We start from the raw sequence: 25,755 nt of genomic DNA on the forward strand, positions 1-25,755 counted from the left end.
GTATTACACATGTCATAAGTAACCATCTTCATATCCGTAATGTTAAATCCGGACCAGCAATATTTCTCATAGCCTAGTCAGCGCTTTTTTTTTTTTTTTTTTTGGGGGGATAGCAGCATTATTAACTTGTGGAGAGGGTAGTGATCAATGCACTAGCAGATTTAGATGGACTTTATTAACAAATTAAAGCCAAACTCCAGCTAACACTTTTTAAGCAGTTACAGACATAGTTGTTTTGCTTTTGAGAGAGGGTTTACATAAATGAATAAAAGTTGACCATTGAAAGCATTCCTGTCTGTGATAAATGGTTTGTCTCATCTCTCTAACTGCCACTTTTGCTTGGCAGCTGGTTCTATTATAGAAAGTTGAAAAACAACAGACAAACTGGCAGGATCTCCAGGTTAAAATAAAGAAATATAAGCCTTTAGGCAGGTTCAAGTCTGCTGTCTCCACTGCAGGTGGCGCTAAACTGCAGGGGCAATGCAGAGGGAGAGGAATACATGTTTTCCTGAGTCACTGTGGCAGCGATCAGTTTGGCTATTAATATTCCTGGCTATGCACTCTTTCGGAGAGACAGGGTAAAAAGGAAAGGTGGTGGAGTCTGTCTCTATGTAAGAAGTGATCTCAAAGCGAGTGTGAAAGAGGACCTAGTTGATGGAGAGTGTGATGTGGATGAAGCATTATGGGTGGAACTGCGTGTACATGTGCATAGTTCAAAGTTAATTTATTGGAGTTTGTTATAGGCCACCCATTGTTAATGAGGAGGTGGAGACTCGGCTCCTTGCACAAATGGAAAGGGCTGCAAGGGCTGGGACAGTGATAATAATGGGGGATTTTAACCACCCGGAAACTGACTGGAGTAATGACACTGCTGGAACAAACGGCAAGTTAAAGGGAAAACATTTATAAACCTATTACAGGACATTTTTTTATGGTACAATTCATAGAGGGCCCAACCAGGAATGATGCTCTGTTGTACCTGGTAATCTCAAACCATGCAGAGCTTATTACTAACGTTCATATAAAGTAACATCTGGGTAGCAGTGACCACAACGTGATTTCATTTAATGTTAGCTGTAAGCAACAAACACATACAGGAAATATAAAATAAGGTAACTTTAAGAGAGTAAATTTTCCAAGGATGAGGGCTGCTCTCCAAGACTTAGACTGGGAGGGAATATTGGCATCGATGAACACAGAACTGAAATGGGAATTCTTCAAAGCGACTGTATGTGAACACACTGCAAAGTATATTCCCATGGGCAATAAGTTTGAAAGGTTACAAATAGAACCAAACCAAAGTTAAAAAAGCTATAAATAATAAGAAAAGGGCTTTAAAAAAATATAAAAATTTAGGAACACTATCATCGTTTAAATGTTACAAACAATATAACCGAATATGTAACAAGGAAATCAAGGATGCAAAAATTCAAAACAAACGACAGATTGCAAAAGATAGTAGGACAAACCTCAAAAATTTCTTAAAATATATTAATAGTAAATAAGTCAGGTCTGAGCATGTAGGCCCTTTACAAAATAATCCAGAGTGTGTTAATGGGGACAAAGAGAAGGCAAATTTATTAAATACTTTCTTCAGCTCTGTGTATACAAAGGAGCATGGAGTAGCTCAAGTCCATAATAGGGATGGTATTGACACACCCCCAAATAACCCACAATGGCTCAAATGTGATATGGTCCAGAAATATTTAGACAGAATAAAGGTGGATAAAGCACCTGGACCAGATGGCATCCACCCACCGATCCTAAAAGAATCGAGCTTTGTCATTTCAAAGCCATTGTATCTAATTTTTAGGGACTCGTTAATGACTGGAATAGTACCACTGGATTGGCATAGGGCCAATGTGGTGCCCATATTTAAAAAGGGATCAAAGTCTTTACCAAATAACTATAGACCTGTTAGTTTACCTTCTATAGTTGGGAAGATACTGGAGAATTTTATAAAACACGACATAGATTAGTTCTTGCTGGAAAAAATATTTTATGCAACAGACAGCATGGATTCATGAAAGGCAGAAGTTGTCAAACAAATCTGATTTCTTTCTATGAGGAGGTAAGTAAAACTTTGGACAGAGGGGTGGTTGTGAACGTGGTATACTTGGATTTTGCAAAAGCGTTTGACACAGTTTCCCACACACAGCTAATGTATAGGGTAAAGTCTACAGGTTTGGAAAGATCAGTTTGTAAATGGATAGAAAGCTGGCTAAAAGACCAAATTCAGAGAGCAGTGGTTAATGATTCATACTCTGAATGGTCTAAGGTTATCAGTGGTGTACCCCAAGGTTCAGTGTTGGGACCCTTACTTTTTAATATATTTATATTCAGTCTTTGCAGATGACACCAAGCTATGCAGTGGAATAACGTCCTTACAGAATGTCTCCAACTTACAAGCCGACATCGATGCACTGTTTAATTGGGCGACTATGTGGCAGATGAGGTTTAATGTGGATAAATGTAAAGTTATGCACTTGGGGACTAAGAATCTGCATGCATCATACATACTAGGGGAGTACAACTGGGGGAATCCAGAACGGAGAAGGATCTGGGGGTTTTGGTAGATCATAAGCTTAATAATGGCATGCAATGCCAAGCTGCGGTTTCCAAAGTGAGCAAAATTTTTTCTTGTATTAAGAGAGGTATGGACTCCAAAGAGAGAGATGTCATTATGCCCCTGTACTAATCATTAGTAAGACCTCATCTGGAATATGCAGTTCAGTTTTGGGCACCAATTCACAAAACGAATTTTGGGGAACTGGAGAAAGTGCAGAGAAAGGCAAACAAACTGATGAAAGGGATGGAGGAACTCAGCTATGAGGAAAGATAAGAGGAACTGAATGTATTCTCTTTTGAGAAGAGGAGGTTAAGGGGGGATATGATCAACATATAATAAACTTGGTGTTAAGTTATTCACTTTAAGGTCATCACAGAGGACAAGGGGGCACTCTTTATACCTAGAGGAAAAGAGATTTAATCTCCAAATACAGAAAGGTTTCTTCACAGTAAGAGCTGTGAAAACATGGAAGAGACTCCTTCCAGAGGTGGTTTTGTCCAGCTCAGTAGATTGCTTTAAGAAAGGCCTAAATTCTTTCCTAAATGTACATAATATAGCTGGGTATTAACATTTATAAGTAAAGTTGATCCAGGGAATATCCAATTGCCTCTTGGGGGATAAGGAAGGAGTTTTGTTTCCTGCTGTAGCAAATTGGATCATGCTGTGCTGTGGTTTTTCGCCTTCCTCTGGATCAATTGTGGGTATAGGATTGTGTATATCGGATTGTATATGTATGTGTGTGTGTTTTTTTGTTTTTTTTTAACTAGATGGGCTTCTTTTTTCAACCTGACTCACTCTGGTTTCTTAGGTGTGCCAGAGTCTATTTAAGACCCTGTCCCCTGGGTTTGGCATGCTTTATTCCAGTGGGTAATGTAGGGCAAGGTACCCCGTTTGTTAGGGACAGCACTAGTGGTAGGGAAAAGTTCCTGAGGAGGAGGGAAAGCGTAGGGATGCAACTCTTCTCGACATCTTCCTGATTGGGCACAAGACAGCCAGGCCATATTCTGACCTTCTCTCTGTCAGTCTGGCTGGAAACTGCTCTGTTTTGCTTGAAACCGTGAGTGCACCCGGTTGGGCAGCTTTCCACTGGGTTTGTTGTGAACTGTTGCTACATTACTTCAATACAAGTTTTCTATTGCACCTGACTGTGTGAAATATTGCTGCCACACCATGCTGCACCCCACGTACAAGCCTAAGAAAGAACGTTTTAAGGACATTTAAGGATTGGTAATCTACAATAAGATTTTTTTTTTAAAGGTTTATAATTGCCTTTTGGACCCTTTCATATCTTTCCATTCTAGAGCATTGTACAGTAGTGCATTGTGGTGTGTGCTGCCTTATGCCCCGTACACACGATCGGAAATTCGTCCAGCAAAAGACCGATGAGAGCTCTTCGTCGGAAAATGCAACCGTGTGTATGCTCCATCGGACTTTTGCTGGCCGAATTTCCGCCAGCAAAAGTTTGAGAGCATGTTCTCAATTTTTCCGATGGAAAAAGTTTCTATCGGAAATTCCATTCGTGTGTATGCAATTCCGACGTGCAAAAACCATGCATGCTCAGAATCAAGTTTGAGACGGAGCCGCTCGGTCTGGTAAAACTACTGTTTGTAATGGAGATGGCACATTCGTCACACAGATAATTTTTAAATCTTTCAATGCAGCGCACTCTCTTCTTCTTTAAAATGCTAGAAGAATGAAGTTGTTTTGCTGCTCATATTCACGCAGAGTTCTCACAAACTTATTTCTTTATTATTTCTCGTGATCTCATGAATAATCTTTTTTGTTTTTAAAGCCAGATCTCCATAATAATGTTTAGTTTTTTGTTTTTTTTATATAGTCATTATTTTTTTTTTTTTTTTTTTTTATCAAGATCTCCTGTTTTTTTTTTTTTTTTTTTTTTTTTTGTAATTAGAGTGATCTCCATATTTTTTTTTTATTTTGGATGTCACGTTTCCACAACACCATTATTATCTTGTATTTGTAAACCTCAAGGAGGTTGCTTGGTGTTGGTGTCCCTTGTTAATTTGACATTGTATTTTTTAAATGTACCTGCCTACTCACAAACAAACTGTCCTATTTTAATAAAAACACATATGCAAGTATTTTCATATTAAAAAATCTCCATTTATTCTGGCTCCTAATAACAAAATAAAGAGGGAAGGCAATGCTGGAGAAACTGCTGGAATTTGCGAAGCCTTTGGCCCCCAGGGCAGACATCAACTCTGTGGCTTAAAAAATTGGTAGCTTGAGAAGTCCATATAGAAGGGAGCACAATCTGGTCCAGGACTCCCAGAGATCAGAAACAGCAGCAGATGACATATATGTCCCCAGGCTGTGGTACTAAAACAGGCTGCGTGTTCTGTCAGACCAGACTGAAGCCAGGCAATCACTTTCTTCTCTTCGCTGCAACCTTCCCTCCATGCTACCCTGCAGCCTTCTCTGGAGGCTGTGGCTCTGGAGGTGGACTTGTGGCAGGAGGAGGATGGGCGAGCACACATAAGTGGACGTCATCCGTCATTTGGCCACTCAACCCCTTATGGATGGCCTCAAAAATAATTTTTTCACATTTGCGGCATTGGCCCTCCTCTATTTGCTGCAAATTTGAGGCTATGTAGATGCCATAGGCCTCTACAGCGTCGGTGGGGGCTTTCAGGGCTGCATTAGCCTTCTTGATGAGGGCCAGTGCTGCCTCATCCATGTTCCTCCCCTTCCTGGGCCTTTTATGTGGAAGGCAGAAGGGTTGGCACCTGGGATTGGGTGTGACTGGGCCCCGCCACCTCCTGGCTGACACTAACCCCCGTCTCCTCCTGGCTGCCACATTCCAGCACCTTTTGAGGCGATTCAGTTCGCAGTTGCAGCGCTTTACAAATCATTCATTCAGAGCCTCCTCCTGGCCGAGGTCTTCCTGTGTATGAAAAAGGGACATAGTTTTAGGTTTTGGTTCATCAATCACACACAATTTTCAGCTCATGACTGTTGCAAATTTAATGTTAATAAATAGAAAAGACTATCATTCTGAGCCCAGCATTTTTCATTCTTGTCCCAAACATTTTTGGCCCCTACGGTCTATTGATATGTCAAACACTTTTTGTTAAATCATTCATTTGTTAGCAATAATAACATCTAGTTAACAACAATCATTTTCCCACAAGAAATATGTTTAGTTGGCTCCAACTGGGCTCCTCAATTTCTTCCAGGATGGAAAGCCCAGGTTGGTCCTCGGAAGCATCAGCTGGGGTGGATGGAAGCCTGGAGGGAAGGGTGGATGGAAGGGGGGCCGGAAGAGTCGAAAGTGATTCCCTGGCTTCAATCTGGTCATCCAGAAAACACATCTTGTTGTAGTACCACAGACTGGGTACATACACGTTTTCTGCTGCTGCTCCTAAACTCAGGGACTTCTGGACCTTCTGATGCTCCTTCCTATATGTGCTTCTCAAGCTACCAATTTTATTTTCAACAAATGGGATGTCTGCGTTGGGGACCTGCGTCTTCACGAATTCCAGCATTTTCTGCAGCGATGCCTTCCTTGCTGGTTTATTATTATATAAGTGTTTTTCACCTCCCATAAATTTCTCATATCTTTAAATTGTTTAATTTTTTTTCTGAAAGACCAAACACAAGACAAAAACACAAAATATCAGGCTAAACTTTCCTAATCTTATCCCAATATAGGCCTCAATCTAGAATCAGTATAGGCCACTCATGTCCCAAGTTAAAATGTTTTACCTTCGTTATTACGTTTGTCGCTTCTGTTCCTCCTTCCTCCGCACATAGAACGTAGGTAAGACACACGTGTTAGCTTTATATACACTGCGCATGCGTGAAACTTCGCCCGCCCCTGACATTCTTTCTAGAATATTCCCCGCCCCGTCTTTTTCGTCGCAGTGGTAGAGGAACATGGAGGAGACACAGCAAGTGCATAATAGCAGTAACGAGGCGGAAAGCCCGGAGCCAGAAATGTCACGATCCACGAGGAGATTTAAGGCCTCAAATATGTCCTTTGTAGAGATTTTGGAGATGGTCGAAATATGAGAAAGGCCAAGATCATGACTAAAATTGTGAAGAGTCTGCACAGGAATTTTGGGGTACGACGATCCAAGGACTAATTGAGGAAACGCTGGTCAGACCTGAAATTGAGGGAGCAGGATCAGTACAGAAGGATCAAGAGAGAGCTTCTAAAAAGTAAGTAGTTGTCGTGTGTTCCTATTATTATTATTACTTGCATGCTGCTCCATGTGCTTTTCTTTACTGTTGGACATTTTAAAATGGCTACTTTCATGTTCGTGGGCACAGTAATTGGTCGTAGTAAACACTGTTCGCTTGCCAACTAAATACAATGTTTTTGCCAGATACAGGGTTAACTACATTTGGTCATGATAATTTGTATTAAAAGAAGTTTAGGACATTGTTGTCTAGATGTGTTTGAAACTAGAAGGAATTACAAACTTCTTTCAGTGTAATGTAAGGAGAGGACACTCAGCAGCTGTTTACACATCTGGACTCAGGAGCACTAGTGTGGGACACAAGAACAAACTTTTTAGGGTGTCCCACACAGGTACTCCAGTGGATACTTGGGGTCTCTACATGTGTGAAACTTGTCCAAAAAAGGTAAGTATTACAGCTTTGGTAAGGGAATAAATCATGTCTTCAGCTTGGAACTCTGCCCAAACAGACAATTGTACCCCACTTCCAAGCAATGTTTCATAATCTTATTTCTGGCCTCAAATATCTGTGTGCTAAGTATACCTTTTGTTTCATTCTCATAGCGGAGCAAAGATTCAGGAAATATGAGGACACCAGGAACCCCCCAACTCCTGAAGAAGGGGAGCAGAGGACACCACAATCTGAGGATGTGGAGGAAGGAGAGGTGGTTGAAATTGACACCACGACAGGTCAGTGTCTGACACCAGAGATCCAGGTAATAGATGTATGCCTGCATATTTATAATACGTTGTGTGTATTTTATTTTTTAGGTGATGTGCAGGTTGTGGAAGAACAATCACATCATTTCACCAGTGACAGTGCCCAAAGGCTAATCCAGGACATCATGTTTTGTAGTCGGGATTTAGACTATATAAAGCAAAAAACAATTGAGATTGAACAAAAACTGAAAAACGTGATTGATGTACTAGGAAGAATCTAAATACCCAAAAAATGCCACCATTTTTTTTTTACACATTTTAAAAGCCAAATTTTGAAGATGCACACAGTGTGTCAACATGTGCTATCTCCCATCAGGAGATATCAATGTATGCGTTTTGTGGCTGCAACCCCTTCCTCGAAACTCAAGTAGGTGAGAGGAAGTGGTTGCACCCCCAAAACACGTCCATTTATCCCCCATTATGAGAGATAGCACATGTTGACATTAGGCATGAGATCAGAAGGGAAATCCCCAGTTTGACTCCCAATTTGTCTGCGTCTTCAAAATTTGGCTTTTACAGGGGTGACATCACCCCATCTGATGGCTATGTCAAGACAGACTATAATGTCTGATATTGCCTTCCGTGTTTCAATGTTGAACACTTTAAGTTCCAGAGTTGTGTATGTTATGTTTTGAAACATGTCTGCTTATGTACCATAAAAAATATGAAACCAAGAATTGGGGGTTTTACCAAAAATATGTTTTACCATGCACATGTACATGTGCACAGAATAAAAAGGTTTTATGTGTGGCTTCTTCTTTCAATGATCAATACCAGTTTTTGTATTAAGTTGGTGTTTACAGTGACAATGGGTGTTATTTAATAATGGAAAAACCATTTCGTATGAGAACCTAGGAGACAGCAAAAAGAAACACAAGCAGTAAATGAAAATCAAGATTTTATCTGATAAAAAAGAAAATGTATTCCAAATTTGGTGGCAAAGCAATGCCCCCCCCCCCACCCGTAAAATATTGTACATATTTTTATCTCACTTCACGGGCACTTTGAGGGGGCAAGCCAGGACGACTCACTTCCAGGGCCATCATTGGAACTTCTGAAAGTCCGGCCTCAGGTCCAATAGAGGCAACATGACTTGCATTATGTTTTTTAAGAAAATTGTGCAGGATGCAGCAACTCAAAATTATATGGTTCCATTTGTATTCCGCCATATTTATGGCTGTTTGTTTAAACAGGCGTAACCGGCTGGTCAGGATCCCAAACGCATTCTCCACCACTCTTCTGGCTCTGGCCAGCCAGTAATTAAAAACCCTCTTCTCTGGGCTGAGGGTCCTCTGGGGGAATGGCCTCATCACGTGGTCACCCAGACCGAATGCCTCATCTGCGACGAACACAAATGGCAGTCCTTCCACGTTCTCCTCTGGAGGTGGCAATCCCAAGCCACCACTCTTGAGACGTCGGTAGAACTCGGTCCGGACAAATACTCCACCATCCGACAGCCATTCCTCCCCACGTCCACATACAGAAACTCGTATGTCGCCGACACCACCTCAATCAACACAATACTATTGAACCCCTTGTAATTATAATAGTATGACCCCAAATGGGGTGGTGGGACGATGTGGACGTGCTTCCCATCAATTGCCCCTCCACAGTTGGGAAAGTCCCAACGGGTGGCAAAGTGGGAGGCCACAGTCTGCCATTCCTCTGGCGTTGAAGGAAACTGTGGAGTCAAGAAAAAAAAATTAGTAATTTTGCACATAAACACTGCAAGCAGATTATTAGACACAAACATTCTTGGCCAACATCAGTATAACATTTATTTTAAGGAGTATATAAAGGCAAAAATATAAGATACACTTATCAGATTCCTCACCCCCTCTGATGACCGCTTTTAGGGGGGGAGGTGTTTTGGACAGGTAACCCTCTCCAGTTCATTGAGAGCTAAATGCATAAATAATGTGTGTTACTTTGGCCAGCCCCTCCTTACTTACACTATTGGCAGCCCACTGGACAGGTAAGAAGTGTCATAATACAAAAATATAAATACACACTATACAAATGGAAGCACATTTTTACATTCTGCAACTACCTATTAAGATAATAATAGGAGAAAAAAAGTTTAAACTATACCATTTGAAAGTATTCAGGCAGGCTGTTTCACTACATGCTTTGGTGAATGTATCCATAAATCAGACCACAAAAGAGGTAGGTATAGTGTGTATGGGTTTGGCAAAGTCAGCAGATAGAGGATTGTTATCAGCTACCTTAGCAGTTGGTGGGAGGGAGGGTTCCAAATGAGTTTGGGCCCCCCCAAAAAAGCCTCTGGCACTATGCATGAATTTAAGGACACAAATAACATTTGGACACATTTTAGGGGGTGTTTAGAGTAAAGCACTACAATGGAGCTGACAAAATACATTAAGTGACTAGGCTAGGTGTATATGGGCCCAGGATAGCATGCTGGGGAGGTTAGTGAAGACAAACGTGCATGAAGGACAAAAAAGAGCATTAAAAGCTTACAGCATGCATGAGGACAAAGGGGAAATTCACAGCATACTACAATCATGGTAATTAGGGAATGATGAAAGAAATACAATACATTAGCAAACATTAAATACATAGAATGTGATGTTAAAGGAGAAATCTTACCTCAATATAGTCCTTCTGCAGGACCTGGATGATGGCAGAACAGGTCTCTGGGATAATGATCCCCAGCAAAGCCAACAGACGGTGAAAAACGGGGTCCGTCATCCTGAGAAAGTTCCTGAAATCATCAGGATTATTCTCCTGGATCTCCCGCAGCAAAGGCATGTGAGAGAATTGGTCACACTGGAGCAACCAATTCTTGGTCCATGAACTCCTCCTTGCCCTGTTCATGGACTGGGCTTGTGTCAAAGCTAGAAGCCCAAGATCAAGCCCCCGCACAGCACGAACTCTACTAAAGAGCACGTACCCGAAACATGGCTTCAAAACGATCGGCTGGTCAGTGCATTCTGTTAGTTTGTTCTGAAGAACAGCAAGGCCTGTGAAGAGCGAGCTGAAAATCGGCAAGGAGCGAACAAGAACGCACTGAATAACAGATACGAAATGACTGCACGCACTGAAAACCAAATACAAACCCACAAGCACAAACTGAACAGCAGTAAAACGATCTGAAAAGCACGAGTCTGAAAAGCACGAGTCTGAAAAGCGGAATCGTCTCTAACCAAACTTCTACTAACACGGGATAGGCATGAGATTAGCAGAAGGAGCCCAAAGGGTGGCACACTTGGTATTGAACGTCCCTTGTATACTCCCGTCGTACGTGTTGTACGTCACTGCGTTCTTGGCGGTCGGAATTTGGTGTGACCTTTAGTAGGCAAGACAAGTTTGAGCGGAATTCCGTCGGAAAAACCATCACGGCTTTTTCCCACGAGAATTCCGATCGTGTGTACACGTCATTAGTGTGTTGGGGTGCCCATGAAAATTAATTGCAGCACGACAGAATAACATATGGATTGTGTATTACTTCAACACACAGGTGTAAATGGGCCTAAAAAATGCAGGGTTTTAATGTATTTATTTTTTCTTTGGCTGAACTTGATGGACTTGTGTCTTTTGTTTAATCTGACTAATTATGTTGCTATGTCCATGGCTAGCCCAGCCAAGGAACTTGGCCATTGGTAACCTCAACAGCAGTATAGCCCAGGTCATTCTGTTTTTAGTAGTTTCTCCACCATGATCCCAAAGTCTGGCATCCTGTACAACAGTATACGCTGCACATACTTTGGGAATATCATAAATGGCTCTACATGAGGACCAGATCCCAATAAGGTTGCCATCCAATTGGGATGCTACCCACAGGAACTCCATAGAAGACACAGCACGGGGATGAAATACTGATCTCTTTCTCCCAGAACAGCTGGATAAGTGAGGTTTCATCTGTGACGGAACCATTCCACACTCCGCTTGAGTGCTTCTGTCCGTATACCGCTTCCTCAAGTCTGAAGATAGATATCAGACATTATAGCCACCCATTGCAACCAAGAACTGGTCAGGACTAGTTTAGCTGCAAAACTGGAACTCTTATTAAACAAACTTACACAGAATATATAACCCACAGGAGGACATCCCCCCTCCTGATCATATTATCCTAACAATACAAACTGCACACAGGAATATAATTACCATAGCTAGATGACAAACAAAATGTATTATAAACATTAAACTAATTAAACAATTAGCCACCTGGACACTCAGAGGTCTCATTCCAGGTCAGACTTGCCGTCATCAAGCTCACAAAGTACAATACACATTATTACAAATATGAACACATCCCCTACAGTAGTTTGCTAGCAGACAATAGGTGTGTTAATTAGCACAATTAACAATGGGTGAAAGACCCTTAGGAAGCACACTAGACCTACTTACAATAAACACACTATAGCAGGCGACCGCAGACAGGTGGCTTGAGTTGATAACATCAACATCTGTTTTGAGTCTCACAGTGTGAAGCAATCACTATCGGGAATGAGACAGCTAGGCCCTATACAGGGCCCCCGGGCCTAGAGTCCCAGAGTCTGTGTGTCTTGGGGATACATGGATTTGAATCCAAAGTAACATGACCACTCCACGGATCCCCCAGGCATACACCTCATAAAGAGTAGTGTTCCCTTTTAAAAGCCAGGGTCCATAGTCAGTAGGCAAGAAGCTAGCCTGCAGTCCCCTCCAAAAGCCTCTGTCCCAAACCAGCTGGATAAGTGAGGTATCATCCTCCTTGTTGGCGACTTACATTCTGCAGTATTTTTTTGCAACAAGCGATGTATATGTATAAAAAGCAGGTGAATGATGTTCTTCCATATTTTAGTTCTCATAAGCTATAGGATCAGAAGTGTGATATAAGCCTATGGAGGATTAGATGTTGTATAAGAATAGGTCTACTGGTGGTGGTGACAACATTGCAACATTGAAATTGGGGAGAGTTAGGGTGTTTATATTAACAGCTGATCATCCATTGATCACACTCTAGCAGTAGATCACCGCTTGGTTGCCTTTTTTAACCCTGAGCAACATGGAGTTTGTAACTGCAAAAAAGCTTGTATGTGGCTAATAGCTACGTTCTGTCTTATGTCTTGCAGCATGTGATTTCCTTGGAGGAAAACTGGCAAACCTGTTTGGTCTGAATTCTCCCAAATATCAGTATGCTATTGATGAATACAACAGAGCACAGGAAGAGGTAAAATGATAGTCTTCTTCAGCCAAACTGTTTTCAATGACAAAGTTGTGTAAATGAATTGTCATACTCTACGTCCCTGCTGTGTTATATGGCTACAAAGCAGTGCTGGGACAAGGTCATCTAGTGCCAAGGGCGAAGTTTCCAAATGGTGCCCCCCCTCAAAATGTATGAGCTTTATGTATCATCAAAAATCGCCTCCCTTCCCTCCAAAAGAATGTAAGCACTAAATGAATGTAAGCAATTAATCTTCACACTTCGCCCCTAAGCAAAAATTCCCTTTGCAAGCCAAAATTCTCCCCCAAACAAATCCCCAAATGCCCCTGTTCCAGTGCAAATTCCCCCTCCCAGCTCAAATCCTCTCCCTCCCCAAACCCCCCCCCCTTCTTAGCACAGATCCTCTACCTTCCCCCCACAAATTTTCCTTCTGAGCATAAATCCTCCCCCCTGCCAGCACAAATCCCCTGTCCTAGCACGTATTCCCCCCCCCCCCCAATTTCACCTAACACAAATCCCCCAATCATCAGGGGCGTGGTTTCGATATGAAGCAGTAAGGGCGCTTCTCCTCTGAGCTCCAGCGCTGCCACTTGTTATAACAGCCTTTATCGCAATAAATCGCAACCTACCTTGTATGGCCAGTATGGGAAAGAGAACGGGTAAGACCCGCCTAAAAAAAAAAACCCTCCACGGGCTCCATCAAGCATTTCATAGCTACAGAACCGAAGGACTTCACTGAGACGGACAACCTAGGCCGCTTGCCACGTGGTTCAGGCGTTGGCTCCGCCTCCCGTCATAGGCCTGATTCATGGCACTGGTCCCTAGTATCCTCTTTCGGCTCAGATGGGGATAGGAGCCCCTCCACACACTCGGGAGTTGCAGAGCTAGTGAGCGGTCTCCCCATCAAGTCAGACCTGGCCTCCATGCTTCTCGGCCTTGAGAGAGCCATCAAAAAGGAAGTCTTAGCGGTCTGATCCGATCTAGCACAAGTGCTGGAACAAGTGAAGGAATCGGAACAACGCCATGATAGACATGCGGCGGCCATTAGAGACCCGCAGGCTACTACCCGCAATCTCGCCAGAGCCCACCGAATGGCTCTCTACAAAATCGAAAACCAGGAGAACCGCAACAGGCGGAACAACATACGGATCAGAGGCCTGCCAGAGGCGACAAGGGATGAAGACCTCCCTGCCTGATCCGCAGCATCTTTAACAGCTTACTGGGAAATCCGGCAGATCACCATTTGAAGCTGGACAGAGTTCACTGGACTCTCTGACCCCGCAACTTGTCTTCGGACACCCCAAGGGATGTCATCTGCAGGGTCCATTATTTCGAAGAAAAGGTGCTCATCATGAGAAAGGCGAGGGAAGCTGCCACCCTTGAGTTTGATGGAGTCACCCTGTCTTTCTTCCCTGTCCTGGCTAGGAAAGCACTGGAACGCTGGAGGGCACTAAAACCCCTAACGGATATGCTGCAGTCTATCAACTACTGATGGGGGTTCCCGGCCGCCCTCATAGCTAACAGAAATTGCTATTCTTTTTTTTTTGTAATTCCTTTATTTTCCAAAAATAAGTGTTACAGTTCAGTATACACAACAAAGAAACATCATGCAGCTTATATGTATATAATGAAACAAAGATAGAGATAAGACTTTGACAAAGTCAGATGCCAATACAAGAGTGTATAATAACATTTCCCTTGGTTACACGATCTGTGGGACAAGTATGGAACATAAAAAAAAGAGTCTTGTAAAATAACTGTCTAGTTGCCCAACCGGGGAGGTTTCCTGAGAGTGACCCTTTTTAATCAATTAGATCGTATAACTATCATGACCAAACAGTAAATAAAATAAAATACTCTCCACTGACCAGGGATAAAAATTCCCTAGAAAGCCAGCAGAGTCCAACTATGGGATACTACCAGAGTGCGATGTAGACTATGATATATAACATATCTGACTAAACCTTCCCAAAGCTGGAAGAATATAAGGGGGGGATAAAACAAAAAGAAAAGGAAAGGAGAGGTGTGAGGAAAGCAGGGGTAAGAAACAGAAGAGGAGCATATGGGAGGAAAGCGAGGGTAGAAGAGGAAGGATAATGAGGAAGAGAGAAAAAGGTAAGGACCAAAAGCGGCGGTGAGGCCCCCCCGCCAGGCGGGGTCCCCAAACCAGGGTTCATTCAATCTATGCCACCTCGCGGAGGTATGCCTCGGAGTAAATAAAGTGCTGCCAAGGACGCCATGTCTCCCGAAAGGCCTCCTCCCTGCCGTACAAGGTGGCAGTAAGATCTTCCATATCACGCAGCTCATTGACCTTGGCATACCACTGAATTTTCGTTGGTGGGGTCTCCGATCTCCAAGATAAGGGAATACAGGCCTTAGCAGCATTCAGTAGCTGTATAGTAAGGGAGGCTTTATATTTCTTGATTGGCCGTCTAGAGAGGTGCAGCAGACATGCCCCAGGATCCCCCTCCAAAGTGGCACTCGTCAGATGTTCGATCGTGCGTGTCACCTCCCGCCAGTAGGGTTTGATCTTGGAACAGTCCCAAAAAATGTGGAACATTGTTCCTTCCCCCGTCCCACAATGCCAGCACAGACTTGGGACCTGCGGAAAAAAAGGATGCAGAGTGGATGGCACTCTGTACCATCTAGTCACAATTTTGTAACATGTCTCCTGGACCCTGGTGGCCAAAGAAGATTTTTGGGCAAAATGTAAAATCTTTTCCCTCTGTGGTTCATCAAAGCGAACTCCTAAATCGTCCTCCCATTTAGTGAGGAAAGGGGGGATAAACCCCTCTGCTGGAGAAATCAAGGAGGAATAAATTAAGGATAGAGAGTGGCGTATGGGTTCCCTGCAGTGACATATTCATTCCAACTCAGTAAGTGGGCGTGAGCTGCCCAGAGTCCGTGCGCGTCGGCGTAAAAAGTTACGCAGAAATTGCTATTCTTTGCTTCCCTGAGGACTTAGACAAATTCTACATGAATCTCAGCATCGAGCCTCCAGAACTCCCTGGCTGGCAAGATGCCATCCCTATACTTCCTAATACATCTGAAGTGCATTGGCAGAAAGTGGCATGGAAACGCCACTCTGCCACACCATGCTCTACACCACAAATGGGCTAACTCTCTGTACCGTAGATGTGATACCCCCGAGCGGGGTTTCCATCTCCTGAATACCGCAAGCAAGTATCACCCTGTTTGTTGTGTTTACTCCTGCTGTCATTTCTGTTCAGTTGAACAATTTACTCACTGCTTGCCAGTGACCTGGTTGTGCCTTTTTACTGCTAATTGTAAGATTTTCGTGTCTTTACCTGCAACTAACGTTTAATATTGCAGAATTGTCTTATGTTCAGTGCCAGCGCTGGAGCACTTGGATGGTGCACGCACTAGATTGGCATGCGTGGTCTGAGACCTGGGGCTGCATTACCCTCCCTTACGGGGCACCGTTTGGCCCTATTCCCCTGTGTGGTTGCCCTCACTAGGGTGAAATGCTTTGTGTGCATACAATGGACATGTATGTATGCCCGTTAATGTTTCTCAACTGACCTTCTCTGCTCTTGTTCTATGCTCTCTCGTTTCCTTTTTCTGCCCTTTTCTTCTTCCCGCTTTCCCGACCCTCTTCCCTTCCCTGCCTCTACCTCAGACACCTCGGTTGTATATTTACCACAAGTCTCCCTGATGGTTCCAATGACCACGACAAACCTGATTTATCACAATGTGAGGGGACTTTATGCCCCCAGTGAGTCATAACCTTTTATAGAGAACTTAATCGCTTGCAGGGAGACATTGTTTTCTTGCAAGAAACTCACCTTACTCACACTACCTCAGTCAAGCTATATTCACAACAGTACCCTACGTGACTCTACAGCCTTTCAGATGTTAATAAGGCAACGGGGGTGGCCATTGGATTCCGGAGGGGAACCTCCTTTACATTAGAGACCACTTTGAGTGATCCCTCTGGAAGATACCTATTCTTGAAAGCCACCACTCTGACCAAATTGAAAGACTTTACTCGCAGATGCATTCTCTTGGCCGGGGACTTTAATACCCCCATGGAACCCATCGTGGACACTTCTCCGGGTAGATCTAGCATCCCTCACAAACGCCTAGCTTTTATCCGCAAAAGGTTCCATGATGCTCAACTCATGGATATCTGTAGGGTGATGCATCCCCGAGAGACTACACTCACTACTCACACCTCCATTGCCCCTATTCAAGGATAGATTATTTCTTTATATACCCTCACTACTTAGCTTTGCCACTACACTCCCACATTGAAACCTCGACAATCTCTGACCATGCCCTGATTAGTCTCAAATTGAAAATCCCACCCCTACTCTTAAAATCCACAAAATGTAAGTTGGAAGTTGAATGATTCCCTTATCTCTGATGACATTGACAAAACGCAGATTGGAGATGAACTCTCTCTCAATTTTATGGACAATATGACTCCAGATGTGTCACCTGGTGTACTCTGGGAAGCTCATAAGGCGCATGTACATGGGAAGCTCATAGAACTAGGTTTTAGGAAAAAGAGAGAGGGAACATATCTACAATCACAGTTAATCAAGGACATAGGAGCCCTAAAAAAGAACCATAAAACTTTGCACTCACTGTCGCTCTACCACTCTCTGACTTTGAAGAGAGAAGAATTAAAAGCCCTTTTCCACTCCAAACGTAAATCCCAACTCTGCATAGTTGCCCAGCACTTCTACAAATGGAGTAATAAGCCCAGTCAGCTTCTAGCTCGCTCAATACAGTAGAAAAAATCAGCATCCTTTATAGCTAAAATCAAGACAACCTCAGATACCCTGCTGCATGAAACTGCGGAAATAGCAAAAGAATTCCGAACCTTCCGCCAGCAGCTCTACCACGTTCGCAATGATACAGCGGATAGGGAGAATAGGGAATCCCTCATTCAAGAGTATCTTACACAAGCTAACCTTCCAAAAAAACTCCCTGCTCCTGCTCTAGAAGGGGAATTCACTGCCTTGGAATTACGAGTGGTACTTAAGACCATGGTCCATGGTAAAGCACCGGGCCATGATAGTCTAACGATAGCCTATTACCGCACATTCGCGGACATATTACTTCCCCGACTAACATCTTATGCCAACTCGGTCTCTACAGGCAGTGGCATCTAACCAGAGACTCTCCACGCTCACATCACTGTACTCCCTAAACCAGGCAAAGACCCCAGCCTTTGTGGCAGTTATGGACTAGACTCCTTATTAAATTTGGACGGCAAATTATACGCTAAAGCCATTGCGCTCTGACTCATGCTCCTGGTTCCTCAATGGATATCAAGGGACCAAATTGGATTCATCCCAGGTAGAGAGGCCCAGGACAATTCTGTGAGAACATTGTCCCTGATTTCTTGCGTGCGTAGGTTCTCCCAGCCCACCCTTCTCCTATCTACAGATGCTGAGAAAGCGTTGGATAGGGTGGACTGGGAGTATCTGATGTCGACGTTATCCCACCTAGGCGTTGGCCCATCCATGTTAATGAGAATCTCAGCACTTTACAGCTCCCCCACAGCTCAACTACGAATTAATGGCGCGCTAAGTGATCCCTTCACCTTGCACAACGGCAATCATCAAGGCTGCCCCCTTTCCCTGATCCTTTTCACCCTTTCCCTGGAACCATTCCTTTCGACAATACGAAACAACCCAGACATTCACGGAATCAAAATGGGCTCCACGGAGCACAAGTACTCGGCGTATGTGGATGACATACTATTTTATGTCCAGAAACCCCTTACCTCCCTTCCCAACCTGATGTCAGCCTTCAAAAAGTTTTGAGTCATCTCTAATTTTAAAATTAACCTATCCAAGTCGGAAATACTAAACATCTCGCTCTCGCATAAAACAGCAGAACATTTGAAACCATCCTTTCCCTTTAGTTGGCAACCTCACTTACTGAATTACTTGGGAATATTCCTTACACCTAACCCAGCCTCTCGATTCTGTGTAAATGTTATCCCTTTACTGAATTCCATTAGAGCGGACCTCCATAAGTGGACCCAACTAGCTCAATCTTGGCTGGGGAGAATTAGCATTGTGAAGATGAACATCTTGCCCAGGCTGCTTTTCTTATTCCAGATGATCCCTTACAAGGTCCCCCTGGGGTTCTTCTCAGTGTTACAATCTATAATATGCAAATATGTATGGAACCGCAAGCACCCCGAATTGCCAGACAACTGCTCATTAAAAGAGAAGGGGGCCTAGCTTTACCGGATTTTAAGAGTTAGTTCTTAGCAATAATTTTGAAAAGGATATCAGACTGGAAATACCAGAAGGAATCTAAACTATGGGTGCAACTGGAACTCGACCTAAGCGGTGTGGACTTGTTCCCTCTGATCTGGATACCTAGTAAACCTAGGAAACCTTGACCCTAAATTCAGCGACCGGATCTCCACATCCCCAGTCTTACTCCACCAAGTGACAACGACCAATGGTATCTTATCTATATTCACACTTTTACCATCTCTCAGAATCTCATTCGTCAAATCTCTACCACAACCAATACACTCCCTTTCGGATCTAACTCTGGTGGAGAGATTATTTGTGGATGATCAACCACCTGAGAAACCTCCTACTTCTACCAGGCATGATTGGCCTTAAACCCATCGGTGCAGCCCACATTCCTATCTAAATGGGAACAAGACCTACAAAGTCCTCTCTCAGAAACGCAACATTCGACGATCCTTCAACTAACCCACATCTCTTCAATATCCTCAAACTGCAGAGGGGTTCTGCCCACGCATCCGCCCATATTGGGCTACTATAATGTATTGGATCAAAGAGATTCAGGGCTATGCAATCCCAAATGATCCATGGGTGATCCTGTTTAATTGTACAGGCAAATCAATAGGACCGTATAAAAAATCCATAACACCCCACCTCTTGAATGCAGCCAAGGTGCTTATACCCAGACTTTGGAAACAACAGACCATCCCTACATTACGCCAATGGCTAATGGAGGTAGATCACATATACCATATGGAAGATATTATAATCCGAACTATCCAAGAAGGTATGGTCCTGTTGGTTTGCCTTTTATGTTTTCAGATACATATGCGGAAATCATATCTCAAACGGTGTAAACTGTCGACTAGTCGTTTACTGTACAAGTTGGTGTCTTACTGAGGCAGGATAGCTTGATACAGTCAGGGCTGGTGCTACCATTAGGCAAACTAGGCAGCCGCCTAGGGCGCACTGCTGCCTAGGGCGTCCGGCCACTGGTGTTCCTACTCTCTTCTCTCTGCAGCAAGCAACTAAGTCTCAGCATCAGCAGGCAGCTGCCGCTTCATTCACACATAGTGTCAGAGGCACAGCGGTGGCGGAGAACTGTTTCTGTGTCACGACTCCCGAATGAATGGAAGCAAGCAAACATTCATTTATGGGCACTGGCAGGCTGCATTTGATGGGCACTGGTAAGGCTGCATTTGATGGACGCTGGTGAGGCTGCATTTGATGGGCACTGGTGAGGCTGCATTTGATGGGGACTTCATTAAAAAGGTTGGGTATACATGGGCAGGGCAAAGGGGGTGGAGTCGGGTGGAGCCAGGGGGGCGGCAAAATGAGGTCTTGCCTAGAGTGTCAAAAACCCTTGCTCCAGCCCTGGCTACAGTTAATTGATAGAGATCTATTGATTTCTCCCTAAGTTTGGCCTTGTTGCACTTTTCTCTTTTACCACTAGGTGGCCGGGAACTTGGTACTAGATACGAGAAGGGCAACCCAAGGTCAGGTTATGGGTATATGGGGTATCTCAGCCAATGGACAGGGGTTTTCTTGAATCCCTTGGCCTGCTGGGAGAACCTATATACTCAGGTGAGATCGGGTGATCTCTGTTCTGTGCCACCCGGACCGCTGTCTGGCTGGACGTGTGTCATATGCCTGGGGCTATATAAACTAACATATTCCGCGCTTAGGACAGTATGTGAAAGAGAACTGCAGCCCCCCCAAAAAATGGAAAAACACCGAGGTGAAATCCAAAAAAAATCTTAAAAAACTCTAGTGGGGAATGTGGCGCTGTTCAAAAGTGTGTATTAATAGGGAGTGTGTAGTGATAATATTGTGAGAGAGACTATGAACGGGTGTTAAACAAAACATGTCATGTGTATACCATAAATATCAAACGTTACATAGTGTAAAAAACAGAAGTGCAAATGCGTTGTAAATAATCATATAAGAGATACATGCACTCAAAAAAGTAAATTATACCAACGTGTAAATGTGCGTAATGGTGGCGTGAGTAAACAAAAATGCAAGAAAAAAACACACAAAAATGTCTAAAAGGTGCACAAATAGCAACAACGGTGTAATAAATAATAAGTATAATAGTGCACCAAAATGATCATAAATCAAGTCCAAATCGTGTAAGTGTCCAAAAATATAATTCTACATGAAAAAGGAAAAAAACTGTGAAAAAGTGTCTCAGCAATCCAAAAAAATCCCATGAACATTTGTTGTGATCGTGGTGTAAAACTCTTCTTCTGGAACCCCTACTTATGTCCCCACTCACCGGAAGACCCAACCCCTGCAGGGGTAATGGGCAAGTGAAAATAAATCCACTGATGGAATTCGATCAGTGTCCCATTTTACGGATCCGCAATCCCCTTCCTGTTCTGGGTTGTCACTGCTCCTTTAAAATAGTCCACCAGAGCGTATCCGTATGTCGGAGAGATCAGCAGCGGCGGAATCAATCCGATCCAATGAGTGATGGGCAGGAAGTGAGGGTAAGATGTCCCCACCCGACTCTATGCCCTTGGAGGACCGGAGCGACGTCACATGTCACTTCCGCCTTCCAGTCTTAAAGGGCCCATTTTTTTTTTTTTTTTATTTCCTCCTCGTCTCTGACTCCAGACTCCTCTCTATGATCTCCAAACCGGCCCTCTCCTCATCTCTGACTCCAGACTCCTCTCTATGATCTCCAGACTGACCTCCTCCTCGATATGCCTGGGGCTGCTAGGCCGGAGATTGGGCCTATCCCGGGGGAGTTTGGATGCTAAGCTATGTGAAGGCCTATACAGAAGTAGGAGGGCAGCGCAGGGTTGGAACTGGGGCTTGCAGTCCAACCATTAGTGATGGTTCTATCGGTCGGAGAACCGGTCCTGGTCGGAGGTAGAAGGGAAACTGTCGCCACTAAAGGACCAACCACCTTTACCAGGGACCACAGTGAGTAACTGAAGCAAGTACCAGAGCAGTATTCTCACCGAACGGGCACAGTGGAGAATCGGGAATCTTCAGGCAGTGATCAAGGCAGGGACCCAGCCAGTGGAGGTAATGCTTGCAAAGCAGCCTTGTGTGTCAAGCCAGGGACCGAGCTGGTTAGCAGGGGTGAAGCTTGAAATGTATCTGGAGTGCCAAGCTAAGGAAAAGTACCCATGGTTTGCAATGCAGGCTACTATGACTACCTGCACACAATTCTAGTTGTCCTAATGAACAACCTGTTACATTAGGTAATTCATCTAGGCAAATTTTGACCAATCTCTGCATTAGGAAGATTGGCTCTTCATTTACACTTCCTTTGTCTCATTGGCCAGTTCAGCTACCCATCACATTGAAAGCCAATAGCAAAGCTCAGGGGACACAGGATTAACAAAAATGTTCAAAGGGTCGGCAATGTAGATTGTGTTAGGTTTTTGCTGTACTGCCCAATCACAGACATTCTTATGCTGTATTTTTCTTAGTGAAAACTTTGTTTTCATAAACATGCAAAATATACATGTGTTCTTTTAAAGATCATGTTTAGTGGTTTTGTATATATTTCCTTTTATATGATGCATTATGGTCAGGGCTAGAATATTAATTTTAAGAACCTTTTTTTAAAAGTAGTGTAAATATGAATTGTTGTGTAAAAATATTTTTGTATTTTTATTTCTAGCTAGCTGGTGGGGGGGGCTATAGATTATTTTTCAATTGTTTACCTGTCTATCCTTAACTGCATGGCTGAATATAGCCTTTAGAGCTTAAAAAATTGACATTCTTATAAATAATTTTGAGCAAATATTCCTTCTTCCTTCATCTCCCTTCCTGCCTACCTATTAGGAAAAGCTCTGTTTGCAGTTTTAGTTAAAAAGATTAAATATTTTGGGAAATCCTGCCATTGAACCCTATATTAAATGTTTATTTGTCAAAGAAAAAAAAAGCATATAAATAATTAAAAACAGATATAAAACATCACTTTAAATACATCTAAAAGCGGTTTACCAGCCACAATTTTTTTTTTTTAAGTCAGCAGCTACAAACACTGTAGCTGCTGACTTTTTTAATAAGGACACTTACCTGTCCAGGGAGCCCGCAATGTCGCCCCCCCGAGGCCGATCCGTCCATCGGATCGTATGCAGGAGCCACCATTCTAACTAAAGGAAACTGGCAGTGGAGCCTTCAGGCTTCACCGCCAGTTTCCTGGTGTGCATGCACGAGTCATGCGGCACTTTCAGAAGGCAGCGGAGGAGCAGCAGGATATGATGCCCTGGGCCGCGGCGAATCTGGGACGGAAGTACACAAGGTACTTAATTTAAGGCAAGAAAGGAAAAAAATAAATAAAAATTGTTATCTAAAAATGAGTGGTGTAAGGGGTAGTCATTCCTTTTAAGAACAAGTTGAGAAAGTGGGTGGAACTCCGCTTTAAAAAAAAAATGTAAAATAGAATTGATTTAAAACTATCATAGTTTACTTAAAACTACAAAATGCTAGACCTTTGACAGGTCGCTTGACTTGGTTCTTCTCCATCCGTTTTGTTTTTTTAACTTGAATTGTTTGAATTGCATTCCACTTGCCTTGGAGACCCAAGCAAACAGAGGATATTGCACATTTGTAAAGTACATTCCTGTGCATATATATATATATATATATATATATATATATATATATATATATATATATATATATATATATATATATATATATATCTTATTTTTTTTAAAGCAGCATTATGGCTGCTCTAAGGTCACATTGCTGCTTAAAGCTGGGCTCCTAGTCTTTCTAACAATCTCTAATCAATCTGATCATCAGATATGGCAGATTAGGCATTCAGTTGGCTCAAGGGATGAATTATTTTAGCTCCATCTCCCCATGTATGGCCAACTTTTGTCATCCCTAAAAAAGCTAATTAGAGGCTTAAACTTCCAATACAAGCTGGTAATTTTTCAGAAGCATGATTGTCCACTTTTTCTCTAAATATACTTTTCATTATTTAGGACAGTGATGAAGAGGATGATGGTACTTATGTTGAAGAAATGGGAGATAAAAATGCCCTGAGAGAGAAGGATCATTTACAGATGCAGAGCATGGAATATGGAACCATTTCAAGCCAGGAGATGTCACTGGATGCAGAAGACAAATATCATCTAGACTCGGAGACTCACAAGTCCAACGCTAGTTTGAATGAGAAATAGTCAGATGATCTTAACCCACACACAAACTCAAGACTAGTTACAGTCACAAATTAATTTATGTGAAAGGGATGATGGTCTTCAAGTTGGTAACTACGAAAGCTGGAGGTGGACCTTCATGAAGCCTGGAAGCCAACCTGAGTGTACCAACTATCAAGGATACTGTATATTTTAAAGGCTGTAGCATTTATCTAAAGATATACAAGAATGAACAAAGTATAATGGAACAAGAGGAATGCTTGCAATGAGGCAAGATGGCAGCACAGTGTGGCAGTCAACAATTTCCCTACCACCCCACTATTACATTAATGGTGTGAGAGTAGACAGATTGTGCTTATATCTTTCTAGTCACCTCTTCTTCCAGCAAAGGTAAAACATTTTTTTTACTTACTGTCCTGACTTCCTGTCCACTGCATAGATGAGAACAGTGGTAGGGAAAATCCAATAAAAAAAATGTTGGGAGCCATGTTTGGTTCCTCAGGTCCACAACTGAAAAGCTGCAGGTTGACTAAGTCGTGGTTAATAGGCAAGGAACTCAATGTACTGGAGTCACTACCAGTCTTGAAACAGGAGTATCCATTCATTTCTGCTGAACGATTAGTGCTACATTAAGTTTTATAAAACAGTGTAGCTTAAAAAAACGCTATTTTGTCCATCCAGGCTCTTACTAGCTCACTGCGTGACCCACACATATTCACCTTCTCTGCTCTCTAAATCTGAACTACAGTTAAACCTTGTGTAAGATACAGATAGTGTCAGAACTTATGCAAGGTTGACAACACAGTCCCACTTTTCAGTTGACGGTGTTCAGGCCTGTTTGGCTGTTCAGGGACAAGCATTGCATTCTGAGAGGACCAGAACCACCATATATTTGACAGATTGGCAGGGAGGTATGGCAAAGGTGAGTATAAGTGGATGAGGGAGAGGGCTAGTAACAATGGAGAAGGTGGAAGAGTTTCTTTAATTAAATAAGCTGTTATTATTTAACTGAAGATTTATGCAATTAGCCCTGGAACATCTCATCTTTAATTTATCCTGCCTGTTTTCGGGAGGTCTGGTCAGAAGTAGCATCATCCACTCTGCCTTCCTTCCTGAGAGTTTATCTGCATGACTACTTACCTGCTCACTATATTATCTTTCACACATAAGCAGTACATCAGAATTGCAGGTGTTTGTGCATAACTTCCAGCTGGGAACAGTCCCATTGTAAGAGGTGGAATGGCTAAATAGCTACTGATAGTAATGCAGATTGGTTGTTGGTGTGTAATTCATGCAGTATTTCCTCATTACAGCTTGTTAAAAAAAAAAATTTTTTAAACGAAAACAGTTGTTTGTAAGTATAAAATTATATGAATATGCAAAATCATCTGGATTTATGTTTTTTTTGTTTTTCTTGCGCTCATGCAGTATCTGACATAGTACAGAGAGGCAAATGTACACTGATTGCAATAGTTATGAATTTTGGACCAGGGTAGGTCATTCTGAGTTTAGGGTAAGAGTTGAATTATACCACAGGTTCCAAATTTTATGGGGACAGTTCCTGTTTTCATACGTAAGACTCTTCATAGGATATGATCTGTTTATTAAAGGTTTAATTCACAAAAAATAAAAAGGTGAATAAACACCCTCCCCACCCCTCAGGTCCTCCGTACATGTATCTTATATGATCAAAAGCTTTCATCACTCTCTCCAGCAG

At 42.8% G+C, this 25,755-nt stretch overlaps 1 protein-coding gene across 1 annotated transcript in view; it reads left to right on the forward strand.

The window, feature by feature from the left end:
• Positions 1 to 25,425, forward strand: part of LOC141140811 (protein FAM177B-like) — a 44,439-nt gene extending 19,014 nt beyond the window's left edge. The window contains exons 5-6 of the mRNA XM_073628315.1: positions 12,570 to 12,667; positions 23,865 to 25,425. Of these exons, the coding sequence (XP_073484416.1) occupies positions 12,570 to 12,667; positions 23,865 to 24,062 (296 nt within the window). The 3' untranslated portion in view covers positions 24,063 to 25,425. The remainder of the gene's footprint in view (positions 1 to 12,569; positions 12,668 to 23,864) is intronic.
• Positions 25,426 to 25,755: the final 330 nt, after the last annotated feature.

The sequence above is a fragment of the Aquarana catesbeiana genome, linkage group LG04 (genome assembly GCF_042186555.1).
Source record: "Aquarana catesbeiana isolate 2022-GZ linkage group LG04, ASM4218655v1, whole genome shotgun sequence".
Taxonomy (NCBI): domain Eukaryota; kingdom Metazoa; phylum Chordata; class Amphibia; order Anura; family Ranidae; genus Aquarana; species Aquarana catesbeiana.